Source organism: Mesitornis unicolor, unplaced genomic scaffold, assembly GCF_000695765.1.
Source record: "Mesitornis unicolor isolate BGI_N332 unplaced genomic scaffold, ASM69576v1 scaffold4298, whole genome shotgun sequence".
In the NCBI taxonomy this organism is placed as follows: domain Eukaryota; kingdom Metazoa; phylum Chordata; class Aves; order Mesitornithiformes; family Mesitornithidae; genus Mesitornis; species Mesitornis unicolor.
The window spans coordinates 1,491-24,933 of NW_010203736.1; the positions used below are offsets into that span (position 1 = coordinate 1,491).

Below are 23,443 nucleotides of genomic sequence, written 5' to 3' on the forward strand. Positions count from 1 at the left end.
GGTATAAACAAAATCCTCAAGCACATTGCGGTAAAATGGTTTTACTGGTGCTCATTTACACTGACCTACACAGGTTGTTCTCAGGCTCCCCATTCCTGGACAATGATGCTCATTCTCTGTTTGTGCCAAGAAAGCACTTAATCTCTGCCAAACAATTTTTTGTTAAAGTACATTCTGCCATCAAAATAAAGGCACAAATACAATTTACTTTCTGTTAGTAAAATCAGGAAAAACAGTCTCAACGAAGAAAGAAGAAAGGAGCTACTCATCCAGTGATCTTGTGAAGGGTCTGCATAGATCTGATTTTCCAGATTAAGAGCAAAGAAAACCTGAATACTCATCTAAAGTCATCTGTGGATGGGAAGAATGGAAATAGAATCACAGTATGACTGGCACCTCTGCTTTGGTTATTTTTAAAAAAAATTAAAATCTAGCTCCATTCTATACTGTCTTTTTCATGGTCTTCTATGTTTCAATATTCTAGAGCACTATCTAAAATTTACTCAACACGAAAAATACTGAGGGAGGACATTGTCTTTTCATTTTATGTTATCTAGAATTATCTTAGATTTTGAAGTGTTATGGGATGAATAAATAATGATTCTTATTTTAGATAAAGCAAAGATGTCATAATTATTGAAATTTGCTAAAGCGAAAGAATCTGAAAAACATTCAAGCTCTGGACATATGACATGTAAACATGTTTTACCTTTAGCAAAATACTGCAAATTTTGGGTAAGGATTTTATCATGAAAGAGATCACGGATTGGTTTGCTTTATTGGTTTGCATGGTTGTAATATGTTGAACATCATACAGAATGTTCATTAAATCTTCCTATTAAAGTCTTACTAAACTAATATCCCTTAGGAAGCAAAGCATTAGTTTGAATTCCCCAAATTTCAAGTCTATTTTTTCAACTCAAAGTTTTTGTCATTAGAACTTGCTGACATCTGTATGATATACATAGACTGTTAGGTAAGCATCCAAAATCCCTCATAGAAAAAATAAGAATATCTGTGGAGCTCAGGCACTCTGAATATTCCATCTAAAGCATACAATCAATGCATATCGTATCTGCTTAAAAAAAAAGCCCAAAACATATCCTGTTTTAATCTGCAGAATTTATTTGACAGAATTCTCCTGCCCCACCAAAACAAACAGATGATCACAACTTTCTATATTTTGTCCTCAGGAGCAAAGGTGCCCCCTTGATTGGTGAGGATACTCCAGTGGTTATAAGTTTCAGGTTTTCAAGTATAAAGTTGCGCTGTCGAACTGTGGCTGATCTTATGTAACTGCTGGTAGAAACAACTTTTGCTGGGCTTGTATGTGGTACAGTCTGTGGAGGCAGCCCATTGATATCATACATCCACTGCATTGATTGTGTCTGAAAATAATGAACAGAGACATAGAAAAAAATCAGTGATCAAATACCTTGAAAATTTGACATTGATTTACCATGCTACATTGATTTCAAAAGATATTTATCCTTCTCCATGTGAAGTACTGGAATAACACAGAATGAGAATTGTACTCCTTCAAAACAGAGAACTGAACACATTTAACTTTATTCAGTACCAGGCATAACAGAGACAAGAAATTTAGCTTCCTGACTGATCTCAAATTCCTTTTTTATTTAGTAAACCCCATCGCTCTGTATGTTGGTCAAAGGTAACTATTCCACAGCACAATATAAATGCCTCAGGTTTATACTGTAGAATTTAATTGCAGCTCTGGTATAGGTAATAATGGTATTATCAAGTGGTAGAATTTTTGCATTAAAATTATGAACAAAACAAAGAGAAAAGGACTGAGTCCTTTTTTTGTATGTTTTGTTCATAATTTAAATGCACAAGAGAATTGCAGCTTCATGTTGAAATCTCTAGTTTGAAGAATATTTATGTGAACTGAAAATGACACTCTTCATTTTCTTTCTGTTTATAACTGGTCTCTAGGAGTGGAGCATATGTTTCTATGCCACGTTTTGTAATGCTTGAGCACTTGATTCTAACTGAGTACAGGATTCTTATTCTTACTATACATCCCATCTCATGCATATGAAGGCTATACTGCTGTCTATCTCCCATGCTTCATTTGTGTTGCTAAATTCCCAAGTGTAACTATGTTTATTGGGTTTGTGTGAATGGGTTTTTCTGTAGCAGGAGAGGGGCTACAGAGGTAGCTTCTGTGAGAAGTTGCTAGAAGCTTCCCTGGCTCCAATTTTGGACCTGCCTCTGACCAAGGTTGAGCTAACCAGTGCCTCTGCAAATGATATATTTAAGAGAGGTGCAGTCCATGCACCCTCCCCAAAGCCCTGGCCCTGACCAGTGTGGCCCTGGCTGGTCCAGTCTTGTCCAGCCCCAGTCCAAGCCCCACTGCAGACACAGCTCAAGAGACGGAAACTCTTCAAGAACCAGCAGAAGAAACATGCAGTAGAGAGAGGAGTATGATGTGAGAGGAACAACTGTGCAAACACCAAGGTGAGGGAAGAAAGGAGGAGGAGGTGTGCCAGAGCAGAGGTACCACTGCAACCTGTGGTGAGAGGGCAGGATGTCCCTCTGCAGCGATGGAGGTAACGGTGGAGCAGACATCCACCTGCAGCTTGTGAAGGATCCCACACTGGAGCTAGTGGCTGCACCCAAAGAAGTCTAGGACTGTGAAAAGCCCACACTGGAGCAGTTTGTCCCTGAAAGACTGGACCCCATGGAAGGAACTCACGCTGGAGCAGTTCATGAAGAACTGTAGCCCATGGGAAGGACTCATATCAGAGAAGTTCACAGAGGTATCCTGTGGGAGGAACACCACGTTTGGAGAAGAGGAAGAGTATGGGGAGTCCTCCCTACCTCTGAAGAGGAAGAACTGGCAGAAACAGCATGTGGTGAACTGACTATGACCCTCATTCCCCATCTTCCTTTGTCTATGTGGGGTAGGAGGTATAGAAATCAGGAGCAAAGCTGAGCCTGGGAAGAAGGGAGGGGTGGGGGAAGATGCTAACTTTCAGATCTGTTTGTACTCATTATTCTATTCTGATTTTACTGATAACAATTAAATTGTTTTGTTTTCCCCAAGTTGAGTCTGTTTTTTGCCCATGACCATAATTGGTGAGTGATCCCTCCCTGTCCTTATCTTGATTCATGAGCTTTTTGTTTTATTTTCTACTCCCTACGCCTTCTGGGGGAGGAGTGTGTGAGTGGCCACATAGCACTCTTAGGCCTGCTGGGCTTAAACTGCAAAATTATTCCAGATATTTCAGTCATTTTTCTTTCAAAATGTACCACTTTAATTCTTGAAAGCAGATCTGTATTCCAAGTCTTTAGCATTTTCTTGTCATTACAGCTAGGAAAAGGTCTATTCACAGTTTTTAGTTTTCTGGCCTCCTTTTCCTTTAAAAAGAACCACAGACAAACAACACTAATATTACAAACACAAAGACTTCAAATGATGTGTCATTATGTCCAGCTTTGTACTATGTAAAAGAAAGACAAAACATAGCATGCTCACTTTAGGCATGCACTGTCATCTATTCCTTCACAGTCAGTGAATGGAAATCCCAGGTTTTATGTTTGGGACTTTTTTTGCTTCAAAGGCAAAACTTGTAGGGAAGACTCAGTAAAAAATATGGCATGATGTAGGTCTACTAAAATATATTCACAAAAGTGATTCCTTTTTTATATATACAGAACATAGAACAGAGTACACACCAGACTTTATGACTTTGCAGCCTCAAAGCAGTGGAGTTTCATTAAGTAAGTGACATTTCCAGATTCCCAAGATCTGTCTTTCCACATTTGGCACAGAACTGCAATCACACAGCCATGCTGCTTGTGATTCTAGCACAGGTTTTGTTGGTGCTAGGCTTTTGCATCATGCCACGTTGAACTACAAAGACATGGGTTGTAGGATCACCTTTCTCTCCTGCTTCAAGTCATAAAGATTTATCATTACAACAACAGTTGTGATTTGTGTAATTCATCTCCCGTTTAAAAATAACTTAATCCTTAGAACAATCAATTCTAAATATAATCATTATACCTAACATCAGTGTAATTTTTCACCCAAAGAAACAAAAGGTCAGAAAGGCTGTGTATACTCTCAAATCAATCTGGAAATCAGTGCAACAGTCAACCTCAAAGCTCAAGAGTTTTTCCCTCAAGCACTTTATTTAACAGTCCAGCTTCCAATATGGCTAGCTTTGTGGCCCGTTTGCTCATTCCAGTATGAGAGCTCTGCTTCTGTTTTGTTGCTACATCAAGCAGATATGGCCTATAGAGAGGAGCAACACTTTCTACACAAATTAAGGCAAATTTTCATACAGCATAAATATCATCAACTATCTCCATAGCATAGTGTGTATATTTGTTTAGTTATTTATTGCATTCTATTAATTAATTATGGTCTAGGTAAAGCACTACATAGACCATAGGGAAGAGCAGTCAACCTTCTCCATCTCGAACTTTCTCTGCAGTCATCCCATAGTTCCAACAACATACAGAAGAGAAGAAAAAGGGTGTTGCAGTAGCTCTTTGACTTTAAGCTTTGTAATATATAGATTTTAAATTTGCCACTGAAAAAGTCTGAATTGATGATGTTTACCATTGTTATCTTTCACATACTCCTTCCTATTGTTCTAATTGTTACCCTGTCATTACTAAAGTATATTTGAAGGATATCACTGCAAGCAGTTTTGCACTCATGTTGCAGCTATTCAACAAGAAGTTTCAGACCATTAAACTGTAAACCCTTTGGCACAGGCTTTCGTCTCTGCCAGGTACTCATACAGCATGTACGCTCTTTAACATGTAGGCTGCATATACTTACAGCTCTTAAATCTCATCACCATATGAATCTCTAATTGTGGTGCTTCTTGTTAAATAACTGGTTTTAACCAGCATTTGGGTAACTGAATATATACTTTTCTGTGCTAATGCTGAAAGAATAAGTGACTTTTTTGATGTGTATTTTTAAAGAAACATTTTTTAAAACCTTTACTTTAAAATTGGCAGTACTGATTTTACATAGTGTCTTCTGAATGAATTGTCTTATTCAAATAAGATTAGTAAATGTAAGATCTTAATAGATATTTCAGCATGCATGCATAATTTTTTAAACTTTCATTACTATTCTGCAAAAATCAAAATCTATTTTAAATTGAAAATTATGCCTGTGTAAAACAGGCAGATTAACTAATCTTTATTCTCAACCTTTTTTAATACTGTGAAATGATCTAGTAACTCCGCTGTCTGTATAGATAAAATTAAGCAAAAGCAGGTGTGACATGAACCAACACCAGTATCTTATGTCCAAAGATAAAGTTGTCATTTAAGAAAGTAAATTGCTCTCCGAAGCTTGCTAATTGTTTTACTAACTTCAGTACAAGATGACAGGCTTTATCTTTCTTTAGTACACCAATTTAGTTTAAGGAAATTTTAACCTCAGTGTCTCAGGGTCAATTTCTCTCTGTGCAAGTCTCATTGAACACTTCAAGGTCAGAGAAAATATCTGATAGGTGTTTCAGACAATGAATCAAACTGAGTATCAAGTTACTAAAAAAGAATTTCTATTCATGAAATCCACACATACTGTAACTTTGCTGTTTATAGTGTTAGTAACTGTTTGAAGTGGGATTTAAACAGAAGTGGTGGGCTATGCCACTTCTCAATTTCATCTATCATCAGCATCAAATTATTATGATAGCTTCCCAGGTAGAAATAACCTTTTGCCAATTTCCGATTTGCTATATAATAATCCTAGATTGTATATTTTGTGACAAAAAAACCCAAAAAACAACAAAACAAAACCCAAAACTTTGTGGCTTAACTTGGTGAAAAAAGACACCTATTCTGCTGCTGCTGTAGCCTGCATCAGGTGTGGTTCTGTCACAGAAGAGATTGCTCTTACCCTGATTGAACTCATGGGGTTCAATGAGAAAAATGCAGGCATTATGACATGAACCCTTTAGATCCATCAAGCTAGAATTAAGGAAAAAAAACGCGCAATAACAACAAACCCCTCCACTCTAACTTATCATCTAGAACTATGGTAGTCCATCTACTGTAAATCATGTGCTATCATTCAGTACAGTTAGAGACAATAATAGTGAAAAAAATGTGCATTTATATACTGATTTACTGAAAGAAAGACTTGGTTTAGTTCAGCATTTTCTGCTAAATGGGAAGTGTTACACAATGGAAAAGAGTTACTCTAACTCTCAGTGTAACCTGAGTTAGTGCCTTGTTTAGCACTAGAACCACCTAGAATTCAGTAATTTTCAGAAAAAGACACCCAAATATGTCTATTTTACTATACTTAACTTTCAAGGGCAAAATACTAGGTTTTCAAATGCTGCTGAAGCCGTATGTATTTTCCTTCAGAATAAGGCTGTACAGCTTATCTACAACTATTCTAACCAATATGAAAAATGCAGCAAGAGGAAGTCTGCCAAGTTTGGAATCCATGCAAGTGCCTTGAAGCTGCTACTTTGGGTTTCCAGGTCAGATATGTTTCAGCAAAGGGAAAGACAAATCAAGTTTTAAATGTTTCTGGAGTTGTGGAGAGGAGACATTGAGACTTAGAAAACACATTTATATATGACTATATATAAGTATGATAGCATATTTGACTTACAAGCTGTATTTACCCACCTAAGAAGTGAGTCAAAATTTCCCAAATCTGAGGAACTCTTCCTCTTCCTATGCTTAAGGCAGTGCAGTTTATTATATCAAATTTGGAACAATTCTAAAACTAACACTGGTAGCAACAAAGTCTAAAATGAAGGTATAGAATCTACTACAATCTATACAATCCACTAGAAGGAGTCTCTGTTCAGAAGAAATATCTAATATAAACACAGGTATTTAAGAATCCCAGGCTCCCTGCAATGGATCTCTAGGCTTATTTCACTCACAATTTAAGAAGAAAGACCAGACCACATCTGAATGTCCTTGACAGTCTGAGGGACAATTTGTTGTTGAAATTAATTACCTCCTCTTATCAAAACCTCAAAATTTCTGATGCCTATAATCTAATTGAAGTGTGAAAAGAGTAATAATTGGGCCCACCTGGTTGGAGTAATGGTCATCTGCACAGCTAAATCTTTCTGAAGAATACTTTGAAGAATTCAAAACTGAGATGCATGCTGCTACTTTTTACTAAACATCATGAGTTATTCAAGTAAGTTATTTAACCATCTTGATGGTTATCTGAGTAATGCTCATGAAGTAATTTATTCAGCAAATACTGGTTACAGTTACCAAATAATTTATATAAAAAGCATATTTTTTGGTATTCAACCCGTTCTTACAGATGGCTCATGATTCATAGGATTAATTTGCAGAACACAGATCATCCATGTGTATTCACTGTAGGCTCGAAGTGCTACTGAGTTACATGCTAATTAATTGCCAGAGAAATCTATGTTAGGAGGGTATTAAATGTTGGGAGCAAGTATCAGGAATTTTAAGATAAATGGTATTCAAATTATCTTCCAAACAGTGTTAACTCAGGAAAGTCAAATAAAATTTGCAAAACTTCCAAATAAGTTAAAGCACAGGAATTTACAGACAGTACATCCAATACTTGCTGACCTTTAATTTATACTGCAGTGGTGACAAGCAAAAAATGACCAGTTATGATCAGTGTATAGAGAATGAAACAAAACCAAACCTTTATATAAACTGTGGAAGGGAAGAGCAAAGACAAGAAAATTCATCAATCAAGATAAAGGCAGTTTAAGAAGTGAAAGGGGAAAAAAACCCACAAACAAACCAACCAAAACAAACCAATAAACAAACACACACACACACACACACACACACACACACACACACACACACACACACAACCAACTCAAGTGATGCAAAGGAATTCCTAAGAAATTCCTAATGTAAAAGATGGCTAACAATAATTTTCTTAGCTTAGAGGAACATTTCCAGATAGAATTAAAGGTGCCTTAATTGACTTCTGTATTTCAAATATTAGATGCTTCACAGCATTGCTTAGCTGTAACACAATCAATGTCAACCATTTCTTCAGGATTGGCAATGGATTGAATACTTTGATACAGCAGTGGTTCCCATATTGTTATCATCTTTTGTCATTATGAGAATTATAATGTCATTATAGCCTCAAGAAGCAAAGTAACTTTTCCTCATGCTTTGAATCAAAATTTTGGGTATTGATTCTGTACTCAAATCCAGTGTTGCTAATTATAGGGTGTGTTACATTCACCGTCTGTAATACACTTTCTAGGTCTCTGCTTGTAATAATAAAACTCAGGTCAGCATCAACCAATTGCTGGAGACACAGGTGATGTCTTATTTAGTGTAAAAATATTTCAATTATCTTATGAACTTTAATACATTTTCCACTTGCTCGTTCTGTTTAAAAGATACATTTTACAATAATATTAAACTATGGTAATTAACAAAACTACCAGGAACAATGCAGAACGTATTTTTACCACGCTAATGAATATGTAACAGTAGCCTTTTCTGTTGAGATATGCAAGTTTGCACAGACAAGCTTAGAGAAGCCACACCCGGGTACTGTGGCTTGCACACAGCATCATTTATTTCCAGAACAGCGTGACAAATGGTTTTGATATGCTATCTTCCATAGGCTAAGTCAGTGATTATTCAGTAATAAAGGTGCACAAGCCTGGCTTCTGGAGGGCTTGATAATGTTACCTGCAATCTGGTTTACTCTGACATCTATTTTATCATTTAAGACTTATTTTGTGTGCCTTCTGCTTTAGAATCTCTCTGAAGTCTCACCCATGAATTACAAAGCAATTGCTCTAGTCTCCAGCTGGATTCAGCACAACACAAGCAAATCAGCAGTGAGCCAACTTGATATGCCCTATTCCAAGGATTTGTCAGCCTCCTGGCTGCTCCACTTTGTGCCTGGCAGCGACTCCTGCCCCAGGAAACCTTCACACAGCATTCCCTGCCCCAGCTGCATCTTGCTGTCCCTCTGCCTGTTTTTCATGCAGCTTTACTGGCACATCACAGCCTAGCTCTGAGAAGTTAGTGCAGCTCAGGAAGCCCTTTCTTTCCTCACAGCACTTTATAGCTTAAGAAGCATGCTCTCTTCACTAATTTACCATTAACGGCAATACATTTTTTATTTCAGTTAGAACTGTGCTGCTTATGAAAGCTATTATAAATGTGGAAGTTTGATTATGGAGCAACACCTACTTAAAAATGCTCTTCATGCATCATGTCACTGTTTCTTTCTTGTAGCTCAATTAGATTATGATGTTCTCTTTCACAGCTACAGAAATAAGCATGATTATTTTCTTTACAGGCTTTTTATTGTATTTCATTCTTTGCTCTACAGAATCTTAAAAGTAATTTTCTGTGTCACTTTTACAAAATTAAGATTCCTAACAGCTATTTAAATAATTATCTAACTTCAACTGTTTTGATATATAGTTGACTGAGAACAGAAGTTTTAATGATGGTTAAAGAACATTTAATTGCTTCAGCAAAGTAATTAAGTTTTTCTGCTATTAATAAAATCTACTGTAAGTATTCATTAATATTAGAGTCTTAAAGAATCCACAAAAGATCCCCTGAAGTACCTGATTTGTGGGCAGAAAATATAAATGAGGCTACATTATTTCAATTGTATGTATACATTCAGTGAATAAGATACACACACTAAATTCTGGTAAAGACAAATTGTAATCTCTTAACACCAATTTGCTCCCCAAGACTGGGTTCTCAGCAGGGCAACAAAACCAAAAAATTTGCATGAACAATAGTGGCGTTTAATGTTTTCAACAAATGAGAAAAAGATGACTGTAGGATCTTTCTCCAGAATCCCAACCTCCTATCTTACTTTACAACAGAATCGTAATGACCAACATAAAACAAAGAATTTACATTGTCTTCTGTGCTGCTTTACAGCCTAATTTTCACTGTTCATTGAAGCACACAAAAATGACAGTGCTGCTATTCACTATTCATAGAATTTAATAATAAAAATATGTTAGCGTTAGGTCTGTGGCTTTACCCCCAGAAGCTGAAAGGAAATTTTGCAGGAAGAGTGCTGTAGTCCTTTACTACAGCAGCATCAGAAGAGAGGTGACACTAAAAGAAAAGAGGCTTCCTCACTGCGTCTAAAAATAGCCCAAAGCCTCAGCCAGTTTACTGGCTGGAAAGGATATGTGCAAGAGAGGTTCTTCAGCACTAGGTCCAACATTAATTGTGTTTCACCGCCTCCATTATTATTCCCCAAGTTGGAGTGATTCAATACTGATTTTGCTGTGTAACGCAATCTGTCTCCTTCAGGTCACTAATGAAAATTATTTCAACTAACGGCAAAGGCAGAAATGAGTATCTGGTATTCTCAACATGTCATCAAGTCTTTTTTCAGGTAAGTGTTGAGATCACAGCAGCAAAATTACACACAGTCACAGATGCACTGGCGTACATTAGGAATGACAGGAATGAAAGCTTGTGTGGAGAGGAAAGGAGGGTGTCCAGTGTACACAAAAGGACTACCAGTAAGAGTAAAGAGAGCACAAGCCCCATCAAAACATTACAGAAACACCTTAATATTTCAGCTGGAGTAAGAATGTTAGAAATATCTCCAACATAATGTGATAGTGTAACATCGGACTACAAAATTGCACTTATGAGCATTAAGAGTCTTCAATGTATTTTTGAATGTACAGGAATAGATTGGACAAGATGTGATCTGATGCGTATATGTAACATGTATGAGTGACTTCCTACACCCACACACAGTACCAAAGGTATATCCTTACACCAGAGGTGTAAACAGCTGTCTGCCTAGATCATAACCAGACACTGAGGTGTGAGTAGATGTAGGTTAAAAGTCCAATTACTCAAAACCCATTTATCTCTACTGATAAATTCCTAAAAGGAAATTTTGGAGGCCTCTCTTAGTATGTTAATAATAATCTTTGATTATCGTGTCTATCTCATTTTGCACAAATTTATTATGTTAAAGGTCTTTGTTAGAGATTAAAATTAAGCTGAAGACAAACATGGCTAGTACATTTACATATGTCATGCCTGAAAACAGGAGTTCAGTTCCAGAACTACATTAGACATTTCTGAGCTCTGTAGCTGTGTCATAGCATTATGTAAAAATAAAAGAACACAGAATAAATTCAGTCAGTTATTATCTTTTTCCAAAGAAAGAGCGATAAGCATCGTCACTGTTTAAGTAAAAAGACTAAATTAATCAAATTAATCTAATGTGGTAAAAGAAAACAAGTAGGAGGGATTAAAAAGGCCTTCTTGTTTTTCCAGGATTTGAATTACTTATTCACTGTTATACACATTTTCACTCAGAGAGATAAAACACTATGGTCTTTTGTTATGCATCTTTTTATCAACTTTGTTTTGACCAACTTATATTTTTAAAACAATAGTGCTGTTTAATTTCTAATCTAGTAACCCAAAAACATTGCCAGCATGCAGTGAATAGATTTGATGTGCAAACCATGATTTGTAGAGAGTTTGAGGTGTTTGTTGCAACTGCATGTTTTCAACAAAAAATTTCCTTTTAAAGAATGACATAAAAATTAACTCCTGCAGTAGTAACAGCATTTTTACTAGTCAAAAAATAAATGTCTTCAAATGTTTGGCTACAAATTCTTATTGTTTATTTTGAAACTTGTTTTAAAATGTTATGTTCTAAAATTCTGCCTTCTACAGTGTAGAATCTAGCTTTAGTGCCTTCGATCTTATGAGGTATGACACAAATAAAATCAATAACCTAGGCCTCACATATTCAATTACTTATATATTCTCCACCAGTTCTTAAAATTATTATTTTGATTCTCTGTGAAAGGTCATTCTGTCCTGTTGTCTATGGAGCTGGGGCAAGCGTATCAAGATAAATATCTGCCTCTGGTGATGATGGCAAAAGGATAACATAGAAATTAAATTATGTTTTTCCAGCTTTTCAAGAGTTAATTTTCAAAATTTAGTATTATTCTTGTCCATAGTGAAGAGTAGTAAAATAATCATAGTGTATGCATTTGCATGTTTGAATGCTGCTTTTTAGTATAGGATTTCTTTTATTCTTGCTACTGAATACTGAAGGTCTATTTTCTATTGCACTCAGGAAGGCTTACCTGAATTACAAGTGTTGCTTTATGCTTCTTGCCATACATCCTCGGCTTGAATCCCACCGTTATATGGGTTCCCACAGTGCCTGCTGGAAGAAGTTCTCCAGTTTGTGGCAGAACACTGAAGTCAGGATCGCTGCCTGCCAGGAAGCATGCAGTGAAAGGCTCCGGGTAGCTACAAAAAAGCACAGGAGGCTGTTGTGCCTTTTCGGTATCTTAATTTAATTTATCTACAATCAAACATTTAGTCCCCCATGTGGCATGACTCAGTAGACTTGGCAGTCCATGGAATGCATATAGAATAATAATAGCATTCTGACTTACAGAATAAATATTCCGTAGTAATTATTTACATTTATTTATAAATATTTATAATCTTTACACACAGGGACCTGCATAATGGTCTTCCATTCAAAACATACTTACATGCTGCTATAAATATTATAACTACAGAATAATGTTAGCATTTGCCACTAAAAAGAAAAGAATCATCTAACATGTAAAGATATTCTAATAATGATAGAAATAAATTCCACGTCAGAGTGAAAATCCACTTTTCCTATTAAAAAATTTTCACTTCTCCAATCTCTAATCAAATAGAAATGACAAGCCACCCATTTTATTAAGTTTTATGACTAGAACTGAATTTGCAATCTGGTGGAGTGTTACTAGATTGGGAGGGAGTTCTGAAAGCCTTGAAATGAACATACGGAAATTAACAGTTTTCTATGATTGTTTTACAAATTTTTCATATAAACTAAACACTTTAAGATATTGCAATAATAATTAGGTTCCTCTACTGATATTATTGTATATGTCTTATCTTGTAAGAATTTCTGTCACAGGTACTGCAGATCTTGTCTAATTGCTAGTTTCATGGCAGTACTGCTGCACTCAAAGAAAATGTCTTATTCCTGGTAAAGACAGTAGCTGAGGACTACAAAACAATTTTAGGCTAATCTCAAACTGAAGCCTCACAGTTCCTCAGGGACCCCTTGCCATAAGCTTTCTCAGCATGGAAAAAATATACATTTTTTTGTATTTTCCGGTCAGGCATTCTCATTTTAGGCTTTATATGTGTTGCTGAGAGCAACTCTTACTATCTGGACAGAAAGAGTACAAAAGAACTTGAAACTAGAAATACAACAGCATGGTCAAAAAAATAATCCACAACACCCTGCCACAGTACAGCAGGGCAAGTATCATGCATGCTTAGAGAGAACCCAGTTTTAGTTGACAGAACTTGAAGAATGAAAAACTAATAGCATCTCAAAAAAAGCAGTTCAAATCTGTTTATTCATGGATTGACACACCAGAAATAAAACTGCTTTTCAAAGAAAATACTCACAAAGAAGTGAAATTTAATATTTTATGACCATTCATATCTCTATGGAAATGTCCCACATTTCCTGGGTAAGTGCTATTCAGTGGGTGGTATGCTGTGTCTATGTCATCTTGTTTAAAAATAGCTCTCCTTTGGAATATGTTTTCATGAAAATATCCTCATGAAAGAAAGGTCACACTGTAAGTTTGTAGAAACAAATAGTACAAGTGCAGAAAATGGAAACCAAAAAGCTTCTGCCTATTCAAAAAAAGTGATATTTAGCAGTGCCATCAGACTTGGGTGTATTAGCAAATCTAGCTTAGCTTTTCCTTTAGGTGATAGCAAAGTGGGCAAAACTGCTGAATGTCTGAAACTACACTTCAAGTCTTGTGACACCAATCTTGTGCTGACAATCTCTTTTCCTGATACCTACAGCCCTGGGCCATAAGTCCTAATACTGCTATGCCCCAAGTATCCATCTATGTGCCACCTAAACCTTGAATTTTCAGACTGGTATTTCCCACAAGGACTGCTCAGCTGTGAATGCCTAGAGCACGCCTACTACACACAAAGGACAGGCACAGGATGAAAAAGAATTAACGCCTCTTAAACTAGTAGCAGAGTAAAGCCCTCATCAAAAATATCTGAGATATATGTTCAAACCCTGCTTCTGGAAATAGAGAGCTCAATACAGGCCTTCACTTCCGACATCATTGCTCTGTAGACTAGATTTAGGAACATTTTAAGAGAGCACTTCCTTTATCTCCCATGTTCAGTCTGTTTTCTGGTAAGTAGTGAAGGATGACAACTCCTAATGAGCACTTGTGTCTCTGTAAGACATACAAAAGTGTGACTTGGGACTACAGATGCAATGATGAAATGCTAAGGGGGATGGGACAGGCTGCATGCACAGAAGACACAGGAAAATACGGACTTTATTCCTGTAGAAATAGCATTTTTTAAACAAAAGTGTGAAGTCAGTTACTGGACACAAATATTCCTCAAAGTGGAACATTTGTGCAACTATGTCAAAATAAGGAAAATAGAAAATCTGGCTAATTATATTTATAGTCAAAATATGATAAGCCAGCAGGGATTCTGATTAAGATATGCCTAACAGTACAAGAACTAGCAATTAAAAACTTAGACATAATCAGAAACAAGAACCTTTCACAGTGCTGATAGTGCTGATAAATCATGAATTTTTGTTTTAAAAATATATCTAAAGATGACCTCTCAAGAAAAACAAGCAGTGTTTTCACTGATGTTCTAATCAGGGAGATGATCTGCCATTCTGGCTAGCTCACTAGCATAAATAAATATCTATCATTCTCATCTTCTACAGTACAGAAAAAGCTGGAGATAATATTTCCAGAATAGCACCTGAATTTCAGACATTATTGTTTTCAGTGTCTGGATATTTAGTGTATAATTAAAAATTAATAATTATGTAGTTTAAACTTATTAAAAATTAATTCTTACTTTTTGATTACTGCTTCAGGTAGAACAGCTCTGGAGTCAATGTTTGGATTGTAATTTCTCAGCCATGAAGGACAGTGATTAGGCAGTCTGTATTTTTTCAAGAAGGTTTTTGTTTAACTCAAGAGTGGCAGATCCTAGCATACTAGATTAAGTTTAATGATATGTAGAGTTTTGAAAACACATATGAACCAAACAGAAATGAATTAGTAAAAATAAGGGGAGAGGTTATATAAACCAGTGAAAGCAAATGTGTCTTCCCACCTGCGTGTTCCATAACTCCTGTAATAGTGGTTTGGTATTGCTATCAGACAATATAAACTGTGCTCTTATATAATGAACAAGAATAAATATCAATTTGAATTTAAATAATAATTGGATAATGAAATCACAGTAACCAGGAAGAGTGGAAATTGAGGTAGTATTTAATAGACATATTTATATTACTCCTTTAATCTTGTTCTTAAATAGCATTGTTCTTAAATAGAGGTCTGTGCTCATCAGTGTACTCATGTTAGACAATTTTCAAATTAGTAAACTAGAAAAGAATACCACCTTATGTCTTCAATTAAAGAAAACCTTACAATGTATATTGCCATAGATATCTTAGTGCAAAACTTATTAAATGCCCAGCAAATCTGAAAATACAAGCCTTTACTAAATTAAGGTTCAAGATAGCTTTAATGTTTACTCCTCTCCACCTCAAACTAGCAAAGCAGTAAATTATTCCTGTAGAAATGTATTCCTTCAAAAAATTCAGCACTTTGCAAACTATACATTAAAAAGTTGCATAATGCTTTTGATCAAGTGCATAATTATTTTCAATAAGAGAATTAAAAAATGTCTTAATCTGTAAATTATATAAATGCTTATAAGGGATATGGTTTGAAAGTGTTGCAATGTGCTTCCAAAAATCGTTAATCGTAACTAAACTTAATTTTTGAAATTTGTAGTTAACATGTGCTGGATGATAAAATAAATTCCAGTTATTACATAGTGAAGTTCTTTAAACTTATTAACTGTATGCAGTTGTCAAATTCTATAAAATTTTTAATGATAGCTGGTATGATTAATATAATTTCTTTTCAACAAAAAAGAAAATAACAAGGGGAAAAGATAGGAAATTCTCATTATTTTCAAAATTGGGTAGGTTTTGTACAAAAACCAACTCTGGTTTAATTGATCCCTCTAAATACTGAGCTTTGGACATCAGAAAAGATTTAACTCCAGTTATCACTCTATAGGTTTGGAAAGACTGCTTCAGAATTAAAGGACTTTCAAAAAATATGAAGAAACACTGCATGATAAATGACTGTCAGGGAATGCTTTACCAAATATAACATCACTTTTGTTCTGTACATGTTGTAAAAGCACAGCAGGAGCTAGAGGTTTTATCCTCACAGAATGTTAAGATTTGTCTCATTCCTGTTTTGCCCAGGAATACGATATTTGCAGATTGGTAAACTGACTTTTCCTGCTTAAATGAAGTCCTGGTGACATGGCTAGATATAGCTCCTTGCTAAGTGTGTGACATGTCAGGTATCGTATTATTAGGAAGGGTGATCATAATTTTTTGGAAGCTCTGCTACATGTGTATCATTATTGATATTTTCCACTAGTCTCCATTCAGACTCCAAAAAATGGAGCTCAGTCAACATTTGTTCTTTGCAGATGCCAATACATGGGAGAAGCTAAGAGAAAGTATTCTAATTACATCTTTAGATAAATTGTAGAATTTTTCAGACCTGGTAACAAAAAGGTTGGCATAGGAATCCAGGCCTGTAACATGCACTGTGACATGTGAGAGAGGGTGAGGAGAGGGTGTGTGTAATGAGAACTTAATGAATGCATTTTCTTGCAGCATACATAATTCTGGCTCATGGTAATTCTAATGAAATACAGCAGTAATTACAGTAAAATAGAAATATTTCTCAAAGCTGTAATTGTAGACATTTTTCCCTTCACAATTAGGGAGGATACAGAAAAAAAAAAGGTTGCTTGCTATTCTTCAGACAGCATTAAAATTAATTTTGTGTGGTCAAGGAATGCTTTTAATTGAACATTTATTCTATGCACTAGGAAACGTGCATAGAAGAAATAAGGAAAATATCCAGAATGGTGTTCAACATACAAAATGAAGGTTAAGATAAGGAAGTCTGCACATGCAGTCATTTTAAAGCCTAATCTCGTCTTTTTTCTCATCTCCCCAGTTCACCTGTATTTGTTCTCTCTTTATTCTAGCTCTGCTTCCATAATCTGGTGAAGCCTTGGACTTTGCAGATACCACTCCAAGGAGACTGTGTTGATACCACATTGTTTGCTTCTGTGATAGCAGGAGCTAAGTATGATTTTCTGAAGCAGAGTTTGAGTTCATCTGAGAAGTCTCCTCAATGTAACAAATACCACGTTTGTTATAAACTCAGGATTCGACTGAGAGGTTGGGGTGGAAGGATGGATAAAATTTTACTGTGTAAGGGAAGCAATACATGATTAAAACAATCACTAACAGGTACACGAAAAGCTAAAATTATATTGGTGAAAGGAGGTTCTGTGTATGAGAAATAAGCAAATAGAATGAACAGGAGAGAATTATCCACCATTTTGACTAAACAATCAAAAGTAATGTAGTTTACAAAAAAAAATTCAAGTGAAGATAGTGTTCAATTACCTACATGTTTTGCATCAGCTACTGAAGTATTTGCACTGGAAAACAAATAAGGTAACATTCTGCTGTAGCTGGATATCAGTATTTTAATGTGAAGAAATAAATCCAGCCATCAATATACTTCTGTACAGGAATATATCGTAGGAAATATTCTCCAAAAAAAGTTCTGTATTAATATAATTGTTCTGATCCCAGAACATAATTGATTAAAAATGCATTAAGTTATTTTCAGTAAAACAAATAAGAAAAGGACTAGTTTCCTTAAGCAAAGCATAATTTGGGGAATTTTTATTCTCTATTTCAATTAAAGACATCAGCATAAAATAATGGACCAATAACTCGGGCTGGATATCAAACAAGTTTTTATAATTTTTATTTCCAGGGATAATATTCTATCTACTCTTTTTGGTTAAGACTACTGTCATTCTGTAAACCATTGGCATTCAATAATGCATTTGGTATTAAAAGAAACATCAATGTTATCACAAACATTAGAGGCTTGTACCAAAGCCAGCTACCTCAGTGGAAATGTTGCCAATTATTTCAGCTGGTGTTGAATTAAACCCACATTTATGACAAAAACCAAAAGGTTGTCTACGGATGTTAAAAAGAGGCAGATTTTTCTTATTTAACAAGTGAAATCTGTTTATTTGACTCTAACCAATCTTAATGCCATTACAAGGAACCATTCAAAAATATGTCCCTTTTGAATTTTTAAAGCTGAAAGTAAAATATTGGAGTGCTCCTACATAGCTACTGTGCTAGGTGCAGACAGTTTTAAAAAACATATTTGAGTTTTTTTCATACAACAGAATTGTTTGGCTGCATTCTCGGTATCTTTCATTATTTGTTGAAGCAGATATTGGGCTGCTTCTCATTGGGGACAAGTATTAGAAGAGAGAATGCATTACATATTTCTATATGCTCTCAGAGCTTTCATTATTGTAGACTGTTGTGAACAGCATAGCAACTACCACCCATTTGTAACTGCTCATCATTTCTGAAGCAATGAGATTAAATGTAGTTATGGATAAATTGGAAAATCATTAATTCAGTCTGAAATATTTTGTATACACTGAGGATTTTGCTGGGGAAGGGTGAAATTAAAGGGAGAAGCCCACCTTTGAGTTGCAGTAACTGTAAAGAAAAAGACACCTAAAACCCTTGACCTCATAGTTTTGTAGTGGTCTCCAAAGGTGCTCTGTGGATCACTTATTCAACTTGGTTCATATATACAAGAACTCTAATCTGTCCTTAATAAGATACTGAGCACTTTTTTGGACCTGTTCTCAAATATTTTTTTTGCTGCATGACTATGCACCCTGCTAGCCCAGAGATGTACAGGTCTTCTCAGTGATGCTGTGCAGCTACTCTGTCCTGCAAGCAGCAGAGGGAGAAAAGGATATAGCTGCAGAGTCCCTTTCTAGCAGGTTGCTCAGAAATAAGTTCTTCTATATGAGAGTGGTAGATCACTGGAACAGGTTGCCCAGAGGTGTGGTGGAGGTCCCATCCCTGGAGATATTCAAGGTCAGGCTTGATGGGGCTCTGAGCAACCTGACTTGGTAACATTGTCCCTGCTCTCTGCAGGGGGTTGGACCAGATGGTCTTTAAAGGTCCCTTCCAACCCAATACATTCTATGATTCCATGATAAATACATCTGCCCCTTTCTGTAGTTACTCTCAAAGCAGCAGTGCCATGTGGTACTATCCAGCATAAGAAGGGAAGACAGAAAGTGCCTATATGTAGGGTGAAAAAAACCCCCACCTCTCTTAAAGTACCAGAACTGATTCTCTATGGGATCGTGCTTCTAATTATTTACTTAAGAAAAACTCCAAAGGGCTGGCTGATCATTTTTTTTCAGGGAAGGTCTATAGGATGACACTCTATATCCCACTTGAAACAGTTAATCCATATATTAATATTTCATTGTTTTATTTTTAATCTAAGTCATCTGAGTTATTGAAGCATTAAATTACATCTCTAATATATGGGTTTCTTGTGTAATTGCTTTTAACTGCGGATCCTGTATGCTAAATGTTGGCTGGCTGAGTGTTCTGTTTCTACAGCAAAAGTTCCACCACTGAAATCTCCTAAGCAAATCAAACACAGAAAACTTACAGAGCAGTTTTTGCACTGTTTACAAAACAGACCTTATTCAGTACATGCAGGCATTACAATTTGTATTAGAAATGTATGGGGGGAACCCTTGTTATGTAAAATAAAGTTGGAATTCTTTTAAGGAAAAAAGAGAATCCATCTTCCATTGTGGCTCCTTCTTTATATAACTATAATGATTCAGGTTTTAGAATACCTTTCTGGAGAACATTAGGTCTCTTCGCTACTATCAAATACCTACCAGGAGATTACATTATTGCCAGAGCAATTGCTTTACTTTTGTTCTTGAAACAGCCCATTCTATTGAAGTTGTTAACTTCAACACTGTGATAGAAGCCTTTTTCAGAGTCCTTGGTAATTATCAACCCTGACAGCCACCTAAAAGCTGGAACAACTGTCCATCTTGGATCCACAGCTTTTGGAAATAAGCTCTTTAAAAAAAACAACAAAAGGCACTTCCTGCTGGGGATGCTACAAAAGCATGTAATCAATGAAAGTTAACTATCAATCAGCATATTTGGCACACTTTCTAGATATACAGTAAAAAACCCTCAATTATAAAGAAAAAGGGAAATTTTAAAATTTCCATAATCTAATTAGATCATAAGCGTCACGATTCTTTCAGGTTCACTGCTTACTATTTTTAAAATTATCTATCAGTACCATACAATTTATTCATTGACTTTCTGCTGTATACAAATGACACCATGGGTTTGATATAACATTATGAAACTCTGAGAAAATAATGAAAACTATGTAAAAATACATTAACAGAGATTTCTGCAGGACATTTTGAAAAGACAGCAACAAAATACTGAAGAATGACACAATTATATTACCTAGCGAAAGGCCAGAGTCAAGATGAAATCATAATATGCTTATATAAAAAACCAGGAATACTTAAAAGAAATGTCACATTTTAAAAAAATTAAAGCACAATGCAAAGGATTGTTTTTAACTTGGTTTAAGTGTAAAGTACTTTGAACAAAAAATAAATCTATGAGTAAATACATTAAGGCTTTAATAGTGAGCCTACAACACACCCACTTTAACATCACATTACACATTTAAACACAAAAAAGCATTTTAGGCCAAAACTTTAAATTTATAACATAAGCATTTGGATGTATTCCACAAATCTCGAATGGCTACAGCCTAAATGTAGAATGTTTCTGTTCAGCACAGCTTCAAAATCACATTTGTTACCTCTACAATGCAGCACTTGAAAGTAACTATGTATTACTGAAATAGCTGCAGTTCAGTTATGTTTGTGTTGCCCAAATCTACTCTATCCAATGTCAGAGTTTGAGTTCCAGCCACAGAAAACTACATAAATACTTTATCATAAGTACTTTTACCTTGTCTGGCTTGTAAGCTTAAAGCCAACTATAGATTCTTTATTCAGGCCAACAGCTTCAATGTTGATGACATCATCCACTTCTGGCTCCATAGCAATGAACAGCATTGGAAACTTCCAAACACCTCCTGTAGTGCTCTGTACTACTAGAGTTGCTTTATTCCTTAAAATTTCAGATTAAGACATTCATTACATAGAACAGCATTATAAAATATAACTCAGTAAATTAATGTTCAAAATAAGCCTTGAGTGTGTACAACTATACTATGTGAAATGAAAATACAGATTTAAATTGGAATACATTCTTAATTTTACATAGCATAATATGCATTAGTTGCACTTTAGACTGGATTATAAATTAAATAACATCTGATATTTACAGCAAATTACAAGAAAGGGAATAATATGAAAGCAAAATTATGGGCACAGCTTGATTCTTTTTCTGCTTACTCTCTATTGAGTTCAATTCAATTCAATTTGTTTTATTCATTATTCTTTATATACTGTCATGCTAGAGGAGTATTTGGTCCAGACCAGGTTAGTAGTTCATATTAGAATCAAATAGATCTGATGTAGGTCTATGTACTTTAGAAAAATTCCAGACTCTGATGTCTTCAGACCATCTAAGAGAGTTGGCACTGTAGATTCTGATGACAAAGAAACTAATTAATTGCAGTCATTGAATTCTCTGCATGAAGTCTAATACATTTTAAGTAGATAAAGATAAAAAAAAAACCAAGTTAAATAAAAAGGCTTTCTAAATTAATCTCCCTTCTGCCACAGTGACAGTGTATGGAGTGGGTGGATAGTCTTTCCTAAAGGTTTGCTCTTTGTTTATTTCAGTAACCTTCTGGACTATTGCAAATACAATTTCCTCCTGCATCCTAAAAACGTCCTTTTTGCATGCAACCCATGCTATTCAGCAGTGAATGCTCCCTAATCTTCCTGGTAGTGTTGAACCTTGTGCCTACATCTTACTGAAGCGTCTTTCCAACGTCCTCCCCATACACATTTGACTACTTCAAAAGGAAGGTGCAACTTCCATCTCTCCAAAAGGATCTCCCTTTCATAGTTATGCTTCTTTTTTTTTTAATAGAGATGGGATGTACTAATGTAAGTCAAAAGCAAACCTATAAAGACGATAATATTTTCCTGTGGACTGTTGTTACTGGGGCATTGGAAGCTAATTTCAAATTCAAGCATCCCTTCCAGTCAAAGAACAGGCACACATGCTCATCTAGGAAAAGTTTTTCAAGACTGATCTTCTCTGTATGCTTTCTGCAAATTTTGAGAACAACTAATTTTCATTGGAAGTCTTTCAATACTCCAATGTTTGGAACTAAATTAAATCAGTAACTCAACAGAACCATCTTGCAGGCATTAAAAAGAAACATTGTCAGTTTTAATACCAATGTTATCATACTGAGAAGAAGCAAGTGAGAAAATATAAAATAATAGATCTCAGAGGTCAAAACGAAATGAGGAAAACAATGCAGGGAGGTGCTCACATAGCCAAGAAGGACCAGACAGGATTTTATTGCATGTTCCATTGGTAATAAGGAACAGGAGCTTACCTCATTGGTTTGCTAGGCGTAAACACTATATTAAAGATCAGTACTGTGATTCCAGATTCTGTATCCTGTTCTGTTTGAACCAGATGCACACCAACTAAAGATTCAAGTTGAGATTTAATTTCATTTGATTCATATTGTAATTCATACAGAAATTTCACTGTTGCAGAGAAACCTAAATGAAACAGGAGAAAAAGATCAGTCTGTGCGCACTCTAATGTGACAGTTGGCTGTCTAGTAGTTACAATTCTTTCCTTTGCTACTAAAAATGACAAATAAGTATAAATAGTAATTATCCAAAGTTTAAGTGATTTGCTTCTGACTGCATAGCAAAATCTTCCAGCTTCATATGACATTCTATAGTTTCTGGCAAAATGGAAGCTGGAATACTGACTAAGAAGATGTGAACAGTAATAGCAATATTGTTCTGGTTACCACTTCTGCACTATGATGACATATTTCTAGTTCATCAGCCAAATAAAATTTGCAAGAATGTAACACTCTTTTAACGTAACGCCACTGCGACAATCCAAAAAAAAAAAAAAAAGCCATTAAGGACATTAGTGTCATTGACAACTACAAGCCTAAGAAACAGAATACAGAAAAATAGTGAAGATGTCACTAGCAGCCTCTTCTACTATTCCCTGTAGCAGTTATGAAAAGGCCAAGTAGTAATAACATAAGAATAAACAGCTGAGCTTCTTGAATCAAATGCCTCCTCCAGCTGTAATAAAGAAAACTGTGATATTCAGTATACAATAGTAACCTGTGCACAGAAGGGAATGTTTCTATGAGGAAAAGCATCTCAAGCTGCTAATCTATTT

At 35.5% G+C, this 23,443-nt stretch overlaps 1 protein-coding gene across 1 annotated transcript in view; it reads right to left on the bottom strand.

Moving 5' to 3' along the window:
- Window positions 1–1,166: 1,166 nt before the first annotated feature.
- Window positions 1,167–23,443, bottom strand: part of LOC104545622 (chromosome unknown open reading frame, human CXorf30) — a gene marked incomplete at its 5' end in the record, with an annotated part of 89,273 nt that continues 66,996 nt past the window's right edge. Inside the window, 4 exons of the mRNA XM_010190810.1 lie at window positions 1,167–1,388; window positions 12,114–12,282; window positions 21,050–21,211; window positions 22,623–22,794. Of these exons, the coding sequence (XP_010189112.1) occupies window positions 1,167–1,388; window positions 12,114–12,282; window positions 21,050–21,211; window positions 22,623–22,794 (725 nt within the window). The remainder of the gene's footprint in view (window positions 1,389–12,113; window positions 12,283–21,049; window positions 21,212–22,622; window positions 22,795–23,443) is intronic.